This window comes from Euprymna scolopes, chromosome 32 (genome assembly GCF_053919585.1).
Source record: "Euprymna scolopes isolate OS-2025 chromosome 32, ASM5391958v1, whole genome shotgun sequence".
NCBI lineage: Eukaryota > Metazoa > Mollusca > Cephalopoda > Sepiida > Sepiolidae > Euprymna > Euprymna scolopes.
This window is the reverse complement of record NC_136513.1, coordinates 68694752-68712490: the sequence shown is the minus strand read 5'-3', so window position 1 is coordinate 68712490 and position 17739 is coordinate 68694752. Positions and strand designations below refer to the sequence as shown.

Sequence of the window (17739 nt, the reverse complement as noted above, 5' to 3'; positions counted from 1 at the left end):
TTGCCTTTGATAATATTTATTTGTTATATATTTGTTTTTTGACAACTTTTTCGAATCTATGTATAAACGAGATTTTGATACTTATTTTGATTTTGAAAAAAAACATTTGTGGCTGTTCGCAGTAAAACATTGTTTTAATTCGCTGTTCAAAACTAATTTAAAGAATAAAAGTGCATGCAATCTACAAAAGTTTATTTTATTTTTTTAACCATGTTTTTAAATTTGACGAGAAATGTGAGAAATTGCAACAGATTCAATGAATGTCCGCGTATTCAATCACCGCGAGCGGATATTTTGTCAACACGGTTTTTTAACAAATAAGAAATAATATTTTTATTATGTTTGAAACAACTTTAATAGTTTATTTTGGAAGTATATTCCATAAATAAAATAAAAACCCCACTTTAAAAACAGAAATTACGATTTTTTTATATTTTATTCGCAGTTTTGTCTTAGGGGTGTCAAATTTGCAATGGCGATTTTCCCAAAGATTCTGACACTGCTACAGATTCATAATGCCGAATTGGTTGGGATTGTTATTATACATTCTGAAAACCGAATAGTTCTGAACTAATGTTATTCTGATAACAAAATAGCTCTAATTAAACATATAAGAACATTTATATTCATATTTTCATGTTTTTCTTAATTCGTTCTTGAATAAAAATTAAAGAACGCGTGTTGTTTATACACTGTGCTGTGCTATGGCTGATTCTACAGGCTGGAGCTGCTGCTGCTGCTGCTAGTACTTCATTTGACCAAATTCGAGAAATAGCAACAATTTTTTTTTTCGGGTAGGTCCTTTTAAATGATCAATTACCGCGGTCCTACTCAACATAAAATAATACTTTTAATTGATAAAGATAGTAAAAAGATTGATTTACTTACTACTGGGTGTCCGAAGAATTTTTTTTTCAAAATGTTCGATACTAGTCATATTAAAGTCTTATTTTTAACACAACAAAAAAAGAAATGGTCAAAAATATTTCGGACACTTGACAGTATTAAGATTAACACCTCTACTGATTGGTTCCCAAATTTCATGACGAAATTCATCATACAATCACGGTACGGACCTTTAGAAAACAGGGGGGGTCATTACAAAACCTTACCGAAAACGCCATTTTATGACGTTCACATTTTTATCACTTTATTTGCTTAAAACTCTTAAAATATATAATGTACATTCATATTTATTAATTCATTTGAAAGTATATTCATTTCCGAACAAAACAGTAGTAATTTGAAGACTTGAAGTGCTTTGGTTTAAAAAATATGGCTATTTTAGTAGAACTACCTTGAAATCTGTGATTATCCAAAGCGTTTTTTCGTCCGTGTGTATTACTAATTACAGCATGATCAGCATTCCCGAGTGGTCTATGGGTATTCGTAACATGATCATCGGGAACTGTGGTTAGAAATAGATTTAAAAGTGAGGCTTGTTGATCTTGCTGATCTGGGAAATGTCGGAAACATAACTGTCTCTGATAGGGAATAAGATAGAAGCTATGTGTTATGCTACTAGCTGCCTCTGTGTAAGTAGAGAAACCAAGCCAATTGCTATGGTGGACATTGAACTCACCAAATACATATACTTATGCACTAGTATTAAAGGAGAGTGCTGTATCTATGCTGTCAAAAACTTGGTTGATTAAGATACGGTCCTGGGTCGAGGTATAGTGGTAGAGAAAATATAAGTAACTAACGCTATGTTGTAGGTTAAGTCTAAAGCACATAAAGGCCTAGTCGTCTGATTCTAGTTTTGATTCTCTAGTTAAGGGGAGAGTGTTTCCAATATAGACTCCAAAGTCTCTGCATATGTCTGTCTGAGTCCTTACAGCAAAGTGGAAGATAACCAAGATGTTTAAGTGGTTAGAGGGGATGGAGGAGTGTATGTTAGTTTCACTTAGCCAATATATCCAGGGAGCTTGCTAAGAGAAATGATTCAACATCTAAATTAGTTCTAAGCCCGTGGATATTTATAAATGCAAGCCTCAAGGAAGGAGGCAGATTGGTTTGTATTTACCTGGCATTTTCTGAGTATGTTTGACCTTGCTTAACTCTCTTACCACCTTCTGTGGTCCAGAGGTTTTTTTAGTCAGTTTTACAGTTTGTCAGTTTTGTTCCTTGGAGATGCAGTAGACACTATCAATTACCACTTTCCATCATTTTAAATTGCATCTGTTATTACAGCAAAGCAACTGGATACACCCAGAATTTCACATTTTTTATTTATTTATTTATTTTTTTTTTACTGCACGAAAATTTTTTAAGCTTGTCTTTTTCCAGATTGACATTTTTTTTTATTTTGGATCTTTACAGTTAGAAATGGTAGAGCTAAAAGGTTTAAACATTTACTTTTTTAAATGGTCATATTGCAGTTTCTATCAAGTGCTTAGTGAAAAAAAAAAAAGAAATGTTTTAATTTTAAATTGATTCATATATTTGTTTATTTTAAATGCTCTTAAAAGTATTAAACGCAGATGTTTAATTTTGTCTGTTTCATGTGATGATTTAAGAAGTGTCTGCAGATAATAAAAAAATTAATATTTTCTTTAATAATTTGTGTTGTGAGAACTTTGTTGACAAAATATTTTTTACTGAAAAATATATTTACGTTAAATAATTTTGATTAATTCTGTTATGCTTTATGAAATTCAATCTTTAGAATGAATTAAAATAATTTTGTTTTAGATTCGATTTTCTTTATATTTTAAAAGATAATTTCAAATTGATTAAAAAGAAACATAAAATGTGCTTCAGAATTGTTTTCTACTTTAGCATAATTCCATTTTTTTTTATTTAGAAAAGGTGAAATTTTTCATTTTCCTTTTGTATTACACCTGGAAACCTTGCCCAGCCTTCGTTTTGACTATATTATTTTTCTATATTATTAGTTCTATATTTTTCTATATTATTTTTCTTGCTGTCCCTTTTGTGATTATCCTTATTCACTCCATTATTTCTGCTTTTCTTTAATACATGTCTCAACTTCCTCATTTCATCATGTCACCCTAAACCTTGCAAAATCTTTTGTATACCCACAAACCTGTTTTTACCTCTAACAGTGTATCCTTCAACTTCTTCCACACTCTTGATAAGTAAATGTTCAATCACTTCATCTCTGAATTTGCATCTCTGCTTTTCTGTTTTGCAGATAACAATTTCCATGTTTTAGTTCTTTTTCATTTTTCTCCTTTCCTTGTTTATCCACAGGATAAAAATAATGAAAAGAATTTCTTAAATAAAAATGTGTATCAAATTTAGTTTTGTTTTGAAGTGATTACAGGTTACGATTGAGGGATCAGTGTGCCAGGTTTAAGTTTTGTCAGGACTACTGCATCACTTTCACTAATATCTACAGGAAATGTTTAAATCTATATATCCTCCCTATCCCCAGCTATGAATTAAATAGTGTGGTAGACTAAAACTCCCAACCTTGGTTGAGCAGCTTATTTAGTAAAACAACTTTTAGTAGTCTTTCTCTGCTTATTCCAATATTGTTTTCAGTCAACTCGTGGTTTGGAAATGTGACCCTTTTCTTCAAGACCTTTATTCTTTCCTGAGATTGAAAGACCCCTTTTTTAACTTCAAATATTTGTACTGGCTAATTGTGTTCTCTGCAACAAAGGGAATGTTAAAGGAAGGATTACCTAATTTAATTCTGTCATTTAATTATTGAAGGGAACATTTTTTACCCCCCCCCCATTTTTCTATTTCAATAAAAAGGCCATCAAATCTATACACCTATAAGTGTTCTGTTACACTGACATTGATATTAACAGCCTACCTTTTCTATTTCAAAATTATTAAAACAAACTTATAATAGATATGTGAACAATTTCATAAAGATTAATTTGTATATTCCTTTTAAAAATGGACTTCAATTCTTTTATGGTTTCTTATTGGCTGATTGGTTTTGTTAAACTATTACAATCAGTTCTATTTATGCATACTTTTTACATTGTCTAGAATTGCATAACATTTAGGATGAAAAAGTTATTGCACATGTGTGTGTTTAGTTTATCAATATATATAAAAGCGAAAATGTGTATGTTTGTGTGTATGTATGTTTGTGTGTCTGCTAAAAACTTTTGACAGACACAACAAAAATTCACAAACTTGGTCTCATATGAAAGCCCCACCTTCCGGACGACAAATATCGAAAAATTGGCCCAAAGTGACCATCAGAAGTGCGTCAACTGATCGATTTTCTGCAGGGTGGGGGGGACCAAAAAGTGACATTTTAATGTTAAACATTACATATTTTTAAATCGATTTATAACTGCCCCAAAAAATACGGCCGCCAAGTCTTCTACATAAAGTATACACACGGCCGTTTATTTTGGGCAACTTGTATTTAAAACCTGCTGAGTCATGTCACGTGATCTTGACGTCAGCAACCTGGCGGTCTTAATTTACAATTTAAAAATGTTGTTATCGGTAAAAAAAAATCAATTAAAGCTAAACTATGAACTTCTACGCTATGGCAACGTTACCAAAGTTATTACCACATTCAAAATAGTTAGACTCGATAGTTAAGCGAAAAATAATAAGCCAAACATGTGAAATAAAAAAACAAAAAAACACTTACAAAAAATATTAACGAACGAAGTTTTTAAAAATAAAAACAGCCAGACGCCATTTTCCAGTCTTTAGAGTAAGGAAGACGAAGTGAGAGAGAGAGATGTCTAGACAGATTCAACAGGGGGGAGAGTCAACAACGCATGCGTCAGATGACGTCATGACCTGATTTACTTTAAATAGTTCATAAATCGAACAAACATACGCCGCTTTAGCGTAGGTAGTTAAGGGTTGATTCATTATCTAAACATTTTGGGTTCGAATCGTGGTGTGAGATGTCTTTTTTTTTTCTTTTTCTTTTTTTTTTTTTTTTTCTCGATTTTTTACATTTAAATCCCTGTATTATTTAAGCCATTTTTCACGTAACGTTCGTTTTTCTGTTTTAATTAGTGTTTTACCCCCCCCCCCCCACTTAATTAAAACATTTTCTTTTCTTACTTCACTTATAACAATGCTTACATCGTCATTGTCGTCGTCGTAACACTCGACAACTTTCAAACATCTTTCACTTCTATCTGGCCGATTTTATTTTCAAACTTCGCCTCAGGGGGTCGGCTTCGATCCTACCCCCCGCCCCCGGTTTCTTTTTTATTTAACACCACACATCCCTACAAACACCCGGGCAACGCCGGGTACCCTTCGCTAGTCTATAAATATAAAAGCGAAAATGTATGTATGTATGTTCGCTTTTCCTCGATGTCCACGAAAGGCTTCTTTCAAACAAGCGCTTGCTCGCTTCACAACTTTTTAAAACTTTTTATATCATCTAAAAATTGTAATATCTACAAATTATCCACGGAGCTCGCCTCTCTATTTAATTTTACTCAATTTCAAACCTTAATTATTCCACATTTCCCGCATCGGCACGCGTTACATTCGCTTTTCCGTATAAAAAAAGCGAACCTCGACTCTAATCACAGGCCCAGAGCCAGGTTGGTCAATGTCGACTTTGTCATATCAGACTGTAGCTTTCATTTCGAGACGAGGGAGCGGGTTTTTAAAAAAAAACAAACCGATTTATTCAAAACTGTCCTGCACAAAATAACTGCTGAATACCTATCGCCGTCACGTCAATCAAAAACGCGCACCTGTTTATTTTAAAACACTTTACTATTTTCCAACTGCGCGTCGTCAATGCTTCGGGTTTTTTTCACATACCCCGAAAAACACCCGGGCAATGCCGGGTACCCCTCGCTACTCTATATATATAAAAGTGAAAATGTATGTATGTTTGTGTGTGTCTGCTAAAAACTTTCGACAGACACAACAAAAATTCACAAACTTGGTCTCATATGAAAGCCCCACCTTCCGGACGACAAATATCGAAAAATTGGCCCGAAGTGACCATCAGAAGTGCGTCAACTGATCGATTTTCTGCAGGGGGGGGGGGGGGCAAAAAGTGACATTTTAATGTTAAACATTACATATTTTTAAATCGATTTATAACTGCCCCAAAAAATACGGCCGCCAAGTCTTCTACATAAAGTATACACGCGGCCGTTTATTTTGGGTCAACTTGTATTTAAAACCCGCTGAGTCATGTCACGTGATCTTGACGTCAGCAACCTCTAATGGTGGTCTTAATTTACAATTTAAAAATGTTGTTATCGGTAAAAAAAAAATTAATTAAAGCTAAACTATGAACTTCTACGCTATGGCAACGTTACCAAAGTTATTACCACATTCAAAATAGGTAGATACGATAGTTAAACGAAAAATAAAGTTAAAAAAAAAAAATACACTTACAAAAAATATTAATGATCGAAGTTTTTTTTAAAAATTAAAACAGCCAGACGCCATTTTCCAGTCTTTAGAGTAAGGAAGACGAAGTGAGAGAGAGAGAGAGAGATGTCTAGACAGATTCGACAGGAGGGAGGGTCAACAACGCATGCGTCAGATGACGTCATGACCTGATTTACTTTAAATAGTTGATAATCCGAACAAACTTTACATACGCCGCTTTAGCGCAGGTAGTTAAGGCCTTGGTTCATTATCTAAACGTTTTGGGTTCGAATCGTGGTCCGAGATGTTTTTTTTATTTTTTTATTTTATTTTTTTTTTTAAATTTAAATATTGAACCCTGTATTATTTAAGCCATTTTTCACGTAACGTTCGTTCATTTTTCTGTTTTAATCGTTCGTTTGCCTTACGTTATTTTTTTTTTTTTTTCCCCTCCATGAAAAACGTGTCTTTATTTCATAAAAAAATGTCAATTTTTAACATTTAAAACAGGTATTGGAGCTGATATGCTGGATCTATGTATAAATTTTGAATTATTTTACCTAAAAAGATAACCTTTTCTGTAATTGTATGAAAAACTAATATATTCCAATTTTTTTTCTCTTCTTTTTAGGCTGAAAAACTGATGAAGAGACAGATGAAAAAAGAACGAGCAGAAAGGATATTAAATGAACATAAACGGCTAAAACAAGTTCTCCTCATACAAAATATGTTTGACAACTTTGAAATTGAACAAGTGCGAAATGATTTCCGAAATGGATGCCACTCAGCTGTGGTAAGTTTAAGAAAGGTTATTTTTTTAATTTTTATTAGCTTTTTAATAAATTGAGCTTTTTAATATTGATAAGATTTGTGAATTTTTTGTAGTGGTTTTTACGATTTGGAATTGAATATATAGATATACACACATGTATTTTTTAAATATTTCATCTCATAAGGTCTTTTTTCTTTAGTTCAAGATTTCTCAATGGAGATCCAATTTAAATGTGAGGTCATAGAATTTAGAACACAAAAAGAATAGAATTATTTAAAATTAAAATGACATTGCATTAAATTAATATAATAGACTATTTTGCTTTTATAAGTGTTTTTGTGTGATCTATGCAAAATTGCCTTTGGTTTGAATTTCCCTTGCATTTAGAAACTTCATTTAGTAAGTTATTCTTTAAATAAAGGGGTTATCAGTTTTTTTTTGTTTTGTTTTTTTTCCTGTAATTGTCATGTTTAATTGTAACTAGCTGGATGCTCGGCATTGCCTGCTTAAACATACTTTAATTTATGCAGATTGCGTATGTATTACTATAAAATCAATCCTCTATTGAATATTATATATTAGGAGAAATAATTTGCCCGGTGTGGACTAATTCTCAAAAAAAAAAACCCCAAAAAATTCATTAAAAAAAATAATGATAATAATTGTAGTGTTCATCAAATTCCATCTGTATGTTTACAATATTGCATCAGCTGATATTTATGTTTGACAATCTTAAAAATAGCTTTTTTTTCTCTTATAGATAAGAATTTTTGCAGGGGAATATTTTACGTTACACTGGCCAAGGGTACGCTGTTGCAACGTAAAATATTCCCCTGTAAAAATTCTTTTTATCTTAGAGAAAAAATGACTTCAGATGAATTTTGTACAAAACATATCTAAGAACACTTCCAAACATAAATTATCTTTGTGCGAGATTTGCAAAAGATAGGTTCAGCCATTTCAGAACCTATGAGGAAAGAACTTGCACACACACAAAATGACTTTTATATAATAGATTGATAGAAAGTTTTCATTGAATAAATTAGTTTATTCAAATAAAATATTTTTTCCAAATAATATTCTGACCAAAAGTATGGATTTAGGCAAGCCTGTTCTACTGTGGATATCCTAAGGATCATTCTTGGAATGCATATATGATTCACCAGACAAGGTGGGAGCAGCTAGCGCAATAGCCCTTGATATATCCAAAGCATTTGACAAGGTCTGGCCATGTAAATTAAATTGTACAATATTACTGGATGATTATTTGATATAATCAGATCCTTTTAGGCAAAAGAAAAATTCAGGATGTTCTTGATGGTCACACATGCAGAAAATATGACCTTAATAGTATGTACCTCAAGGTTGTTCCTGATATTTATAGATGACCTTTCTGGATAAAATTGTGTTCGAGAGAAGTATATTTGCTAACGACAGCATGCTCTATACCAGGCACATGGGAAAAAAATCAATATGCACATGTCAAAAGCAATGTCTGAAACCTTAAAATCTGAGCTCCAGTCTGTAGTGGAATGAGAACATAAAATTTAATGCTGCTAAGACAAAACTCCTTTCCTTCAACAATTACAAAAAAAGCACCCAGCCACTGATTGCCATGGATAATAACTCTATAGCTGAGAGAGAGTTCATCATTCAACTAACATTCACAGGAAACACGAATTGAAATTAATACATATAAGACATTGCAAAGGTTGCTGTGAAAAAAAGTGGGTTCCCTCTACGGTACTAGAAAAATACTATTGGCTCACAGTATCTTGGAATATTGTTGCCACATATGAACCAGTGCATCAACCATTAGCTTCTTGAGAAGAATCTAAAAAGGACTCCAATAAATGCCACATTGTCAACCAAACCCCTGCCCAACTACAACAATGTTGCATACCTTGTGCTTGTTTCACAAATATCTTAATGGAATGTGCTCTGATGAACTTGTTGCATATAAAATTAGTTATAACAGGGTTTGTATGCACCAGGGGAGAAATGAAGGAGCAAGTAAAATTTCAATGAATTCTACAATCATCTGTGTGAGAATATGAAAAATATACGGAATTATGAAAATGTTAAGAAAATCAAATCTGAAGTTGAATTAGTTTTTATTTTGGTTAAAAACAAACAAACAAACAAAAAAACTATATTTATCAACTGTCTCACATGGAACGTGGCACAATATCTGTTTAATGTGATGCAATATCAGTTTTTCCATTGTCAAGATCATTTCTTATTCAAAGGTTATAGATATTCTTGGCATTTTTGTGATTCACATTTTGAAGTATTTTTTCTAATTATCTTTTCTTCCTTATTGCAACAGGTATTGACAGAAGAGAATCTGACCCAGTTAGATAATCTATGGAAGTTGATTAGCCCTGAATCACGAGAAAATGAAAAAGAATTCACATCTGCCTCTGAGCATCTATGTAATTTGTTGGATGCCCGAGAGAAAGCTATACTTGGCACCACTTACAAAGAACTCAAAGAGTTGATAGATTTAATCCTCAACTGTGGCTATTTTGAGAACGCTCCTAGATATGAGAAAACGAATAGTTCGTCTCAAGAAAGTAAGTTATATCTAACTTTATAAAATGTTTGTTTTAAGTGTATTTTTCAATATGCCTATTCTGACAAGTTTTTTTATTTTTCTTCAATTGTCTGATAAACTTGTATTTCAATTGACACTATGTATTAGTTTTTTCATGAATATCTTGTTTCATGCAAACGCTGGAAACTCAAACCGTATGGTTAAAAATAACGAATGCAACTAATTCAACCAATTTTTTTTTTTTTTTTTTTTTTAGAGGTTCTATAAAACTGAATGTATCTATGGGAGATCAAACTAATGTATAGTGTTAATCTGTTTTATCACAAGATTTATCTCTGAATATTATCAGAAAATATAAATATTAACATGAGGTATTTTGTTTAAAAATGTGCATTAATAAGGTTTACAAATATTTTATTCTCCGAATTCAATTTCAGATTGTTTTGCCATTGGCACAACCCATGCAGCGTGAAAGTATTGTTTTAGTTAATTTCAGTGTGTCATTGCTTAAGATTGTCTTCGCTAGGGGTTGTTCCAAATTTTTTTTCAGCCTACATTTTTCTTATTCTCAATTACATGTACGTACATATGTTTATTCAACATGTCCATTTCGTCGTATAGTCAAAATTAATTCTGCCTTTGTTTTTAAGACTTTAATTACCACAATAGAATTTCTGCAACCGCTTGTAGATCCATCTCCTCGTGAATTCTAAAAGATTTGAAACAAAGAAAAAAAACAAACACTTTTTCTTTTTTTTAATTTTTTATTTAAGCATCTCATGCAAACAAAGCAGAAGAGACGAAACCGAGTGAGGAACCAGTTTCTACGGTTACAAGTGATGTAAAATCTCCAGAGACCAACCCTGTACCGGAAGAACCAGAATCCATCAATGTTGAAATAGAAAAAAAGCAGCAACATCAACAGCAGCAGCAGCCTGAACCTGTGCTTCCTGTTAAGGAAGTTCATGAAACTAACACCAACAGTAGTGTGGGAACGACAGATAACAACATCGATGGTGACTCTTTCTTCAGTACAGGCACCAGCTTTCCGCGACAGCGCCCTTTTCAAGAAATCGTATCCTCTGTGCAGGGCAGTTTTAACTTCTTGCAGGAATCTACTATTGATCTGGAATGTAAGTATATAATAATAATAATTTTCATTATCATTTAAGACTATTACTATGTTATAATAGTTTTTTTTTTTTTTTTTTTTTTTTTTAATTTTATTTCCAAATAAAGAGACCAAATCATTAGAGCTTGACATTATTTTTTCCACATTTGGTTCAATTTTTATTTTCTTTTGCATTTTATCTTTTTTTCTGTTTTATCTCCCTCTCTACTCTTCATCACTGTTTGTATTGCTTCACTCTCTTTTCCTCCTGAAAATGTTAATCTTGCCATAATTCAAACAATTCATAGGTTGGGAACAGAAAAGATTTATTTTATCAATGAATCTTTGTTTACTTCAAAATTTCACTCGATACGCTATGAAAGCATACAATGATTAGCATTGCTAAATCGTTAAAAAAAATCAATGTGCATTTGTTAGACTAGAACAACTGGTTTTCAACATGCAGACGTGTTTTTAGATCGGAATAAGATTTTGCTCTAGTGATATTTTTTTTTTAGTTGCCGTTTTTATCTAATTTTTCTTTACACCTTCATTTTCAGCTCCTCAGCATTTGGACCCTGCAGTTGTAGTTGCCCATCCGATGCCCACAGTTCGACATCCTCAAACCCAATCGGAAGTCAACGTGAACACACTTGCTCAGACCGGTTATGCAAACACTGGTTATGACCAGCCTCCTCCACCTCCAGTTGCTGTACCCCAGCCTCCTAAGCCTCAGCAGCCTGTTGTACAAACAAATGCATCGATGCATCCTGTACCACAGCCTGTGCCCCAAATGCCTGCACCTCAGGCTAACATAGTCCCACAGCAAACAGCACAGCCACCCCCAACTGCTGTGCCAATGGATGTGACACCTGTTGACCAACAACAGTCACATGCAGCTACAATTTTAAATACTTCAACTGCCACCGTGGTCAGTCAACCACAACTAGACTATACAAATCAAACATATTCGCAGAATGCTATTTCTCAGAACTTACCAAACGATTCATTATTTCATTCAGTGGAAGATGGACCAGCGCCAATTGCACTAATGGGTCAACCAGTAAATGATACAACAGTGTCTCAATTTGAAATTCCAGCCATACCCATGCCAAATCAGACACAGGTAGGTGTATTACCCAGCAAACATTTATGAAAATTGCGCTTTTCACTTCCAGCAGTTCTTTCAATTCTCAAATCAATAGAAATAATCTGTTTAACACTTTTTTTAAAATGCATTTTTTTGCCAAGACAATTTTAAAAAAAAACATTTTTAAATAGAGACCTACTTTTATAAATTTTATTTTGAACATATTTCAGCTATTTAATTGATAATTGCATCTAGTAACTGAGAATTTCAATAGTGTTTTTAAATTTCTTGAAAAGTTAACTCTTATTTGAATGTTTTAACTGTTAATATATTGATTTCTTTGACACTGTTGACTTCTATAACCTTTTTGGGAAGATGGTCTCGTAATAAAACAGATACAAGAGGATGTACCATCTTGGAAGATTAGGTCCACCACTTTAAAAAGGTTGAAATTGAATTCCTGTGGGGACGGACAACACAACTGATACTACACGACACACACTCCTCAAAAGCCGATACAATAATAGATTATTATTTTATTTTTTTCAACTGATTTATGTTTACTTTATTTTTTTTAAGATTTAAAATGGTAATGAGTGTAGAAAAACAAACTTTTTAGGAAAATGTTCCAAAATTAGCAAAAATGACAATTGCTAAAAACGTTAAGATTCTGCCATTATTTTCTTAATTCACCAAAAGTTTTTACTGGTATCTTAAGAAACACCCTGATTCAGCCACTTGGCTGACTGAAAATGTTATTCCAAAATGTCAAAGTTTCACCTTTTTCATAAATATCTCAAATTAATACTTATTATTCATCATGTTTGGCATCTGTTTTACATGTTAAAGTATGTGTTGGACGGTCTTTAGAAGTTAACCAGATTTTTATTTACCTATCTTTTCATTTTTATATTTTGCTTGGCCTTCCCTTGTAGCCTTCCTCTTCCTCTGCCAACTAAATTGTTCTACGTCTACTAAACTCTCATGTATTCTTTCAATGTGGCCACACCATCAAAATAAATTGTTCTGAAGGCATCGTCTTATACTGTACACATGTAATGTTTTCCTGAGTCAACAGAATTAAGCCTGTCTTTAAGGCTAACATTACACACCATTGTATCCTTTTCATATTTTTCTTCATGCAACATGTCCTCAACTCTCATTGGCCAGGTTTCACTTCTATACACATGCCTGGTAAACTCTTCCCTTGGTCGACAGTGGTAACATTCTGCTGTTTGGCAATTGCAGAATTTCCCTCCACTCTTAATTAAATGTTGCCTTATGGTTATTCATGCTAATCCAGTGCTGGTGACTTTCATTTTTTTTTTTTTTTTTTTTTTGTTCAGAATTAACCAAAAGTTTGAATTAATGGTTATTTTGCATGAAATCAGTACAAGAAGAGATTCTGAAAATATCAACACAAATAAAGTATTTAAAAAAAGAATTGTATTTTTTGCAAATATCTTGTAGCATTGATTATATATTTAGGAAAAGCCAAAATATATGTGATAGACAAAACTAGTTTCTTCAAGATATAAGATTTCCTATGATGTTGAAAGCATTACCCCTTCCACCCCACTCTTAGAAATTAGAACCACTCGGTTTCATGGGACTTCTCTTTTAACAGATGAAATTCTACTACTCGTTAGAAAGAACGCAGTTTTACAAGGGCAAACAATTCCAGAAGTCTTTAATCACTGAAGTGGAAATAAATTAAAGTCAAAATTAAACCCAGAACTCTAAGTCCCAATGTGGACCACCCCACTAGGTCTCTTTCTCCAACATCAAGGATCTGCATTCCAACCTTCCAGAGGTTGAAATCAAAGGAGATCAAACCTGACCTATTGTTCCTGTATGAAACTGGCATTAGTCTGACCATTTCTGTGGATGAGTTGGTGATTAAAGGATACTCAAACTTGACATCAGAATCTGACCCCAAGAATCATCATGGGAATGAAATATGTGCCTGCATTAGAGATGGCTTTCTATGTGGTAGGAACATCTCCAGAAAAGATCCTACATTGCCCTCTGTGCTTCAGAGTAGCACTGCATTAATATTGGTCTTCTATTACCCCCCCCCAGAGCGGGGGAGTTACTATCATTGAAAGTATCTCTGAGAAAATTTACCACATTCTGTCTGCTCATGGCTCAGCTAACATTCAAATGTGGAGACTTCAATAATCACAATGTTGAATGGCTGGCCCCCTCAAACAAAACAGATGAGGAGAGCGACTGTCATGATTTCTCGATTACTTATGACACAAATTGTTTATGGACCCACCCATATGCCTGACACTGACAGACAGTATGCAAGTCTCCTTTTCTTTTTCTTGCAACTTGCTCAAAACTGTGCTTATCCTCCGTTCTGTCTCCATTGGGATCTTCTGATCACTTGGTTGTCTCAGTTAAGATAAAAAATGTAATAAGTCCTCAGATGTACCTCTCCATCATACTGTGTATCAATATGGCTGATTGGAATAACTTCTGAACATTTATATCAAATATTCCTCTGCGTTGCATGTTTAAAAAGAAGTGTCCTCTATAGTATCTTACTTGACAAAATGGTTAATTGTCTGTATAAACTGCTTCATACCCTCCAAGAAATTCTAACAGAAGCCTAATTAATAGCCAGCTGTGGTTCACTCCACAATGTGCTGCTGCCATTACATACAGAAACCATTATTTCCATTGCTTTCAATGAGATGTTATGAAACTAAATTCTCTTTCAGAATGGCTAACAACCACTGCAAAAATGTAATAAAGAATGCAACAGATTCGTATGCTCAATATACAGGGAGTTTAAAGTAGCTGAGCAGCAGCTTCTTTCTCACTAGTTTTGGCGAATAATAAACAGGGTCCTGAACAGATGTACCCTCTATCCCAACCATCATCAATGGACCTGAGGTAATTTCATCAACATCTGACAAAGCAAAACTCTTTGCTAAAATTTTGCAGCAAATTCTACTATTTTCAACCATGGCCGCCTACTCCCCATATTACTCTGACTGAAAACACGCTATGCAACATACAAATGTCTATACATGATGTTGCCAAGCTTATTAAAGACTTTGATTGCAGTAAAGCAACTGGCCCTGACGGCATCAATCATAATGCTCAAGGAACTGTTCTCATACTTACAAAGCTGTTTAAACATTGCCTTAAAGAGAAATGCTTCCCAACACCCTAGAAAATTTCATCAGTCTGTACCTTATTTAAAAATTCTGGAGATCTGTCTCTCAATACAGACCAATCAGTTTCCTGTGTGTCATGAGGAAGTTGTTGGAATCGTGATAAACAGATAAGTAGTCAACCACCTCAGCAAAAATAACCTACTCAATGACATGCAGTATGGTTTTCATTCTGGTAGCTCTACAGCTGATGTGCTAACTAATATCACACATTAGAATTAGTGAATCTCTCGACAGGGGCTTCGTTTCTAGAGCAATTTATCTTGACATAGCCAAGGCTTTTGTTAGAGTATGGCATAAAGGTCTACTTTACAAGATTTTCAGCTATGGGATAGCTGGAAATGTCATCTCAATTATTAAATCCTTTTTATCTGATAGGCTTATAAGAGTAGTCATCATTGAACAGAAATCAGATGCTCATAGTATCAACACTGGCGTCCCTCCCTGCGCCCAACTCTTTTCTTGATCTTCTAAATCACATTCTTAGATTATTTGTAGACATTTATACCATTTATGGCAACACTTTAAAGGCTGATAAAGATCTTTCTGATTCTCTCTCCTGGTCTTGAACATGTAGTGCAATGGGAGAGGGTTAATTTTAATGCATCTTAACCCCAGCTTCTCTCTTTTCATTATGATCGCTCTGACACCAATTGAAATAAATGGTTTTCGTTTTGTGGAAGCACCATCTCTTGACAAGCTTCTGGGACTGACCTTCATTCTTGATCTGAAATGGAACGCATGCATACACACACACATACATATCTGCTGCCAAGATTGCTGGAAAAATTATTGGATCATTCTATCATTCCAGTAGGTTTCTCACTGCCAATACAATCCTCTATCTGTATAAAAGCCAACTACGTCCTAAAATGGAATACTCTTGCTACATCTGGGCAGGAGCTTCTCCGTACACTCTACCTGCCTTGATAGTTTAAAACCAACTTCAAAACCTAGTTGGTGATGCTCTTTTCACTTCTCTGCAACTTCTTTCCCACAGAAGAGATGTTATGAGCCTGTCTTTGCTCTATCATTATTTTAATGGGAAGTGTTCATCTGATCTATGATCTCTCCTTGCCAAACTTCCACCCCCCCCAAAAAAAAAAACAAAAAAAACACTCAACTAGTAACAACCACTATCAACAATTTCCTCCACTCTATCTGTGTTTAAATCTAAGCATAAATTCCATGAACATGGCTTCTATCCTAGAACTGCCTGTCTGTAGAACACTGCTTCACTGGCCTGCTTCCCGACTGATTACAATATTGGTAGCTTTCTAAGTCCAATGTAAACAAGTTCTTGAGTCATTCGCTTAAATAATCCAAATTCTACCCAATCTACACCATTAACAATTACTACACTATCATCTTTAATGTCTTCAGTGAAAGACCTAGTTCAGTTATAAATCTGACCAAATTGCTTGTCGAATATATCCTCATAGGTTAAAATTATATAAATTAAATGAGGTTTCTATCAAAAAAAAAATTCCAATAGTGTCTGTGATAGAACAGGGGAATGAAAGTTGGCAAAGATTCTATTTTTCCATACATTTAAAATTACTTTTTATATCGTGTTACATTGTGTGTGAAACTACTTGTGTAAAAGAACAAAAAATTTCATACATGTGGATAAAAGTAACCATACAGGTCTTAATTTTCTTTATAATAAACAAATTTTAATGGTAATATATTAGATCAAAATTTAGGGGAAAAGTTAAAAATAGTCACTGGGTCCTTATGACTAACAGTACTGGTGAAAATGAAGTGATCTTTGACCACTTAAAGATAATCAGTACTATTGATTAAATAAACTAATATATTGCTCTGGTTATCTTTGCCCAAACATTTTGTCGGCTACTAATTTGTTGATAATTTCATCAAATAGATTATTTGAGTTACCCTCAAAAGCAGACATTTTGAAAGATTTTTTGTCATCAAAATAACTTGTAACCGAAACCTATTAAAGATGTGATACTGAAATATAACCTGCATGTGAATGTGAAGAGATTTTAAATGTTCCAATTGTGATGTTTTGAATGAATTTAAACGTTTCCTGTGCATAAGAATATGAACATCACTTAAGAAATGGTAAATTAACTTGGAAGAAAATTTTTTTTATTTTAACTAAAAATTAGTTTTGTGTTAAATTTGATTATGCATCATTTGATAGAACAATATATATTGCAACATTGTATGTGGAGGGTAAGGAAAATGTTTTTAATGCCTCTTTAACCTAATCAATCATAATCCATAATACAATGACACTTTTTAAATATTCTTTTTTCATACATAAAAATTAATGTTGCTATCTTATTTTTGTAATCTTTTTTTAATATACTTAGTAATCTTTAATAATTTTCTTTCAGTTACAAGATGGAGGCATTAATCCTTATGTAAAAGTAAGTTCATTTTTTATTCTTAAATCCTTTTTTCTACATTTTTTTAAAAGTAATTCCTTTGAGATCATGCTAAAATATTTTTTTATTCTTTATTAAAAAAACAACTGTTTTAAGGTCAATGGATATGAAATAAAGATATTCGATGAAATTGTTTCACTTTAGTTTTCTAAAATAATTTTACATTCTTTTGTTTCTTGTGAAACCTTTTTTTTAAAGTTGAAAGAATCAAAAGTAGATCAGAATTCATGCAAAACTTTGAACTATTCTGAAAATTTCATGCTTTCTGCATGTTGGAAGAGGTTAGCAGTACCTAGTT

At 33.1% G+C, this 17739-nt stretch overlaps 1 protein-coding gene across 2 annotated transcripts in view; it reads left to right on the top strand.

The window, feature by feature from the left end:
• Positions 1 to 17739, top strand: part of LOC145256410 (uncharacterized) — an 86205-nt gene that overhangs the window by 40254 nt on the left and 28212 nt on the right. For both annotated transcript variants that reach the window (XM_080115277.1, XM_080115276.1), the window contains exons 4-8: positions 6938 to 7099; positions 9408 to 9654; positions 10409 to 10768; positions 11307 to 11872; positions 17391 to 17423. In XM_080115277.1, coding sequence (XP_079971403.1) covers positions 6938 to 7099; positions 9408 to 9654; positions 10409 to 10768; positions 11307 to 11872; positions 17391 to 17423 — 1368 coding nt within the window. The remainder of the gene's footprint in view (positions 1 to 6937; positions 7100 to 9407; positions 9655 to 10408; positions 10769 to 11306; positions 11873 to 17390; positions 17424 to 17739) is intronic.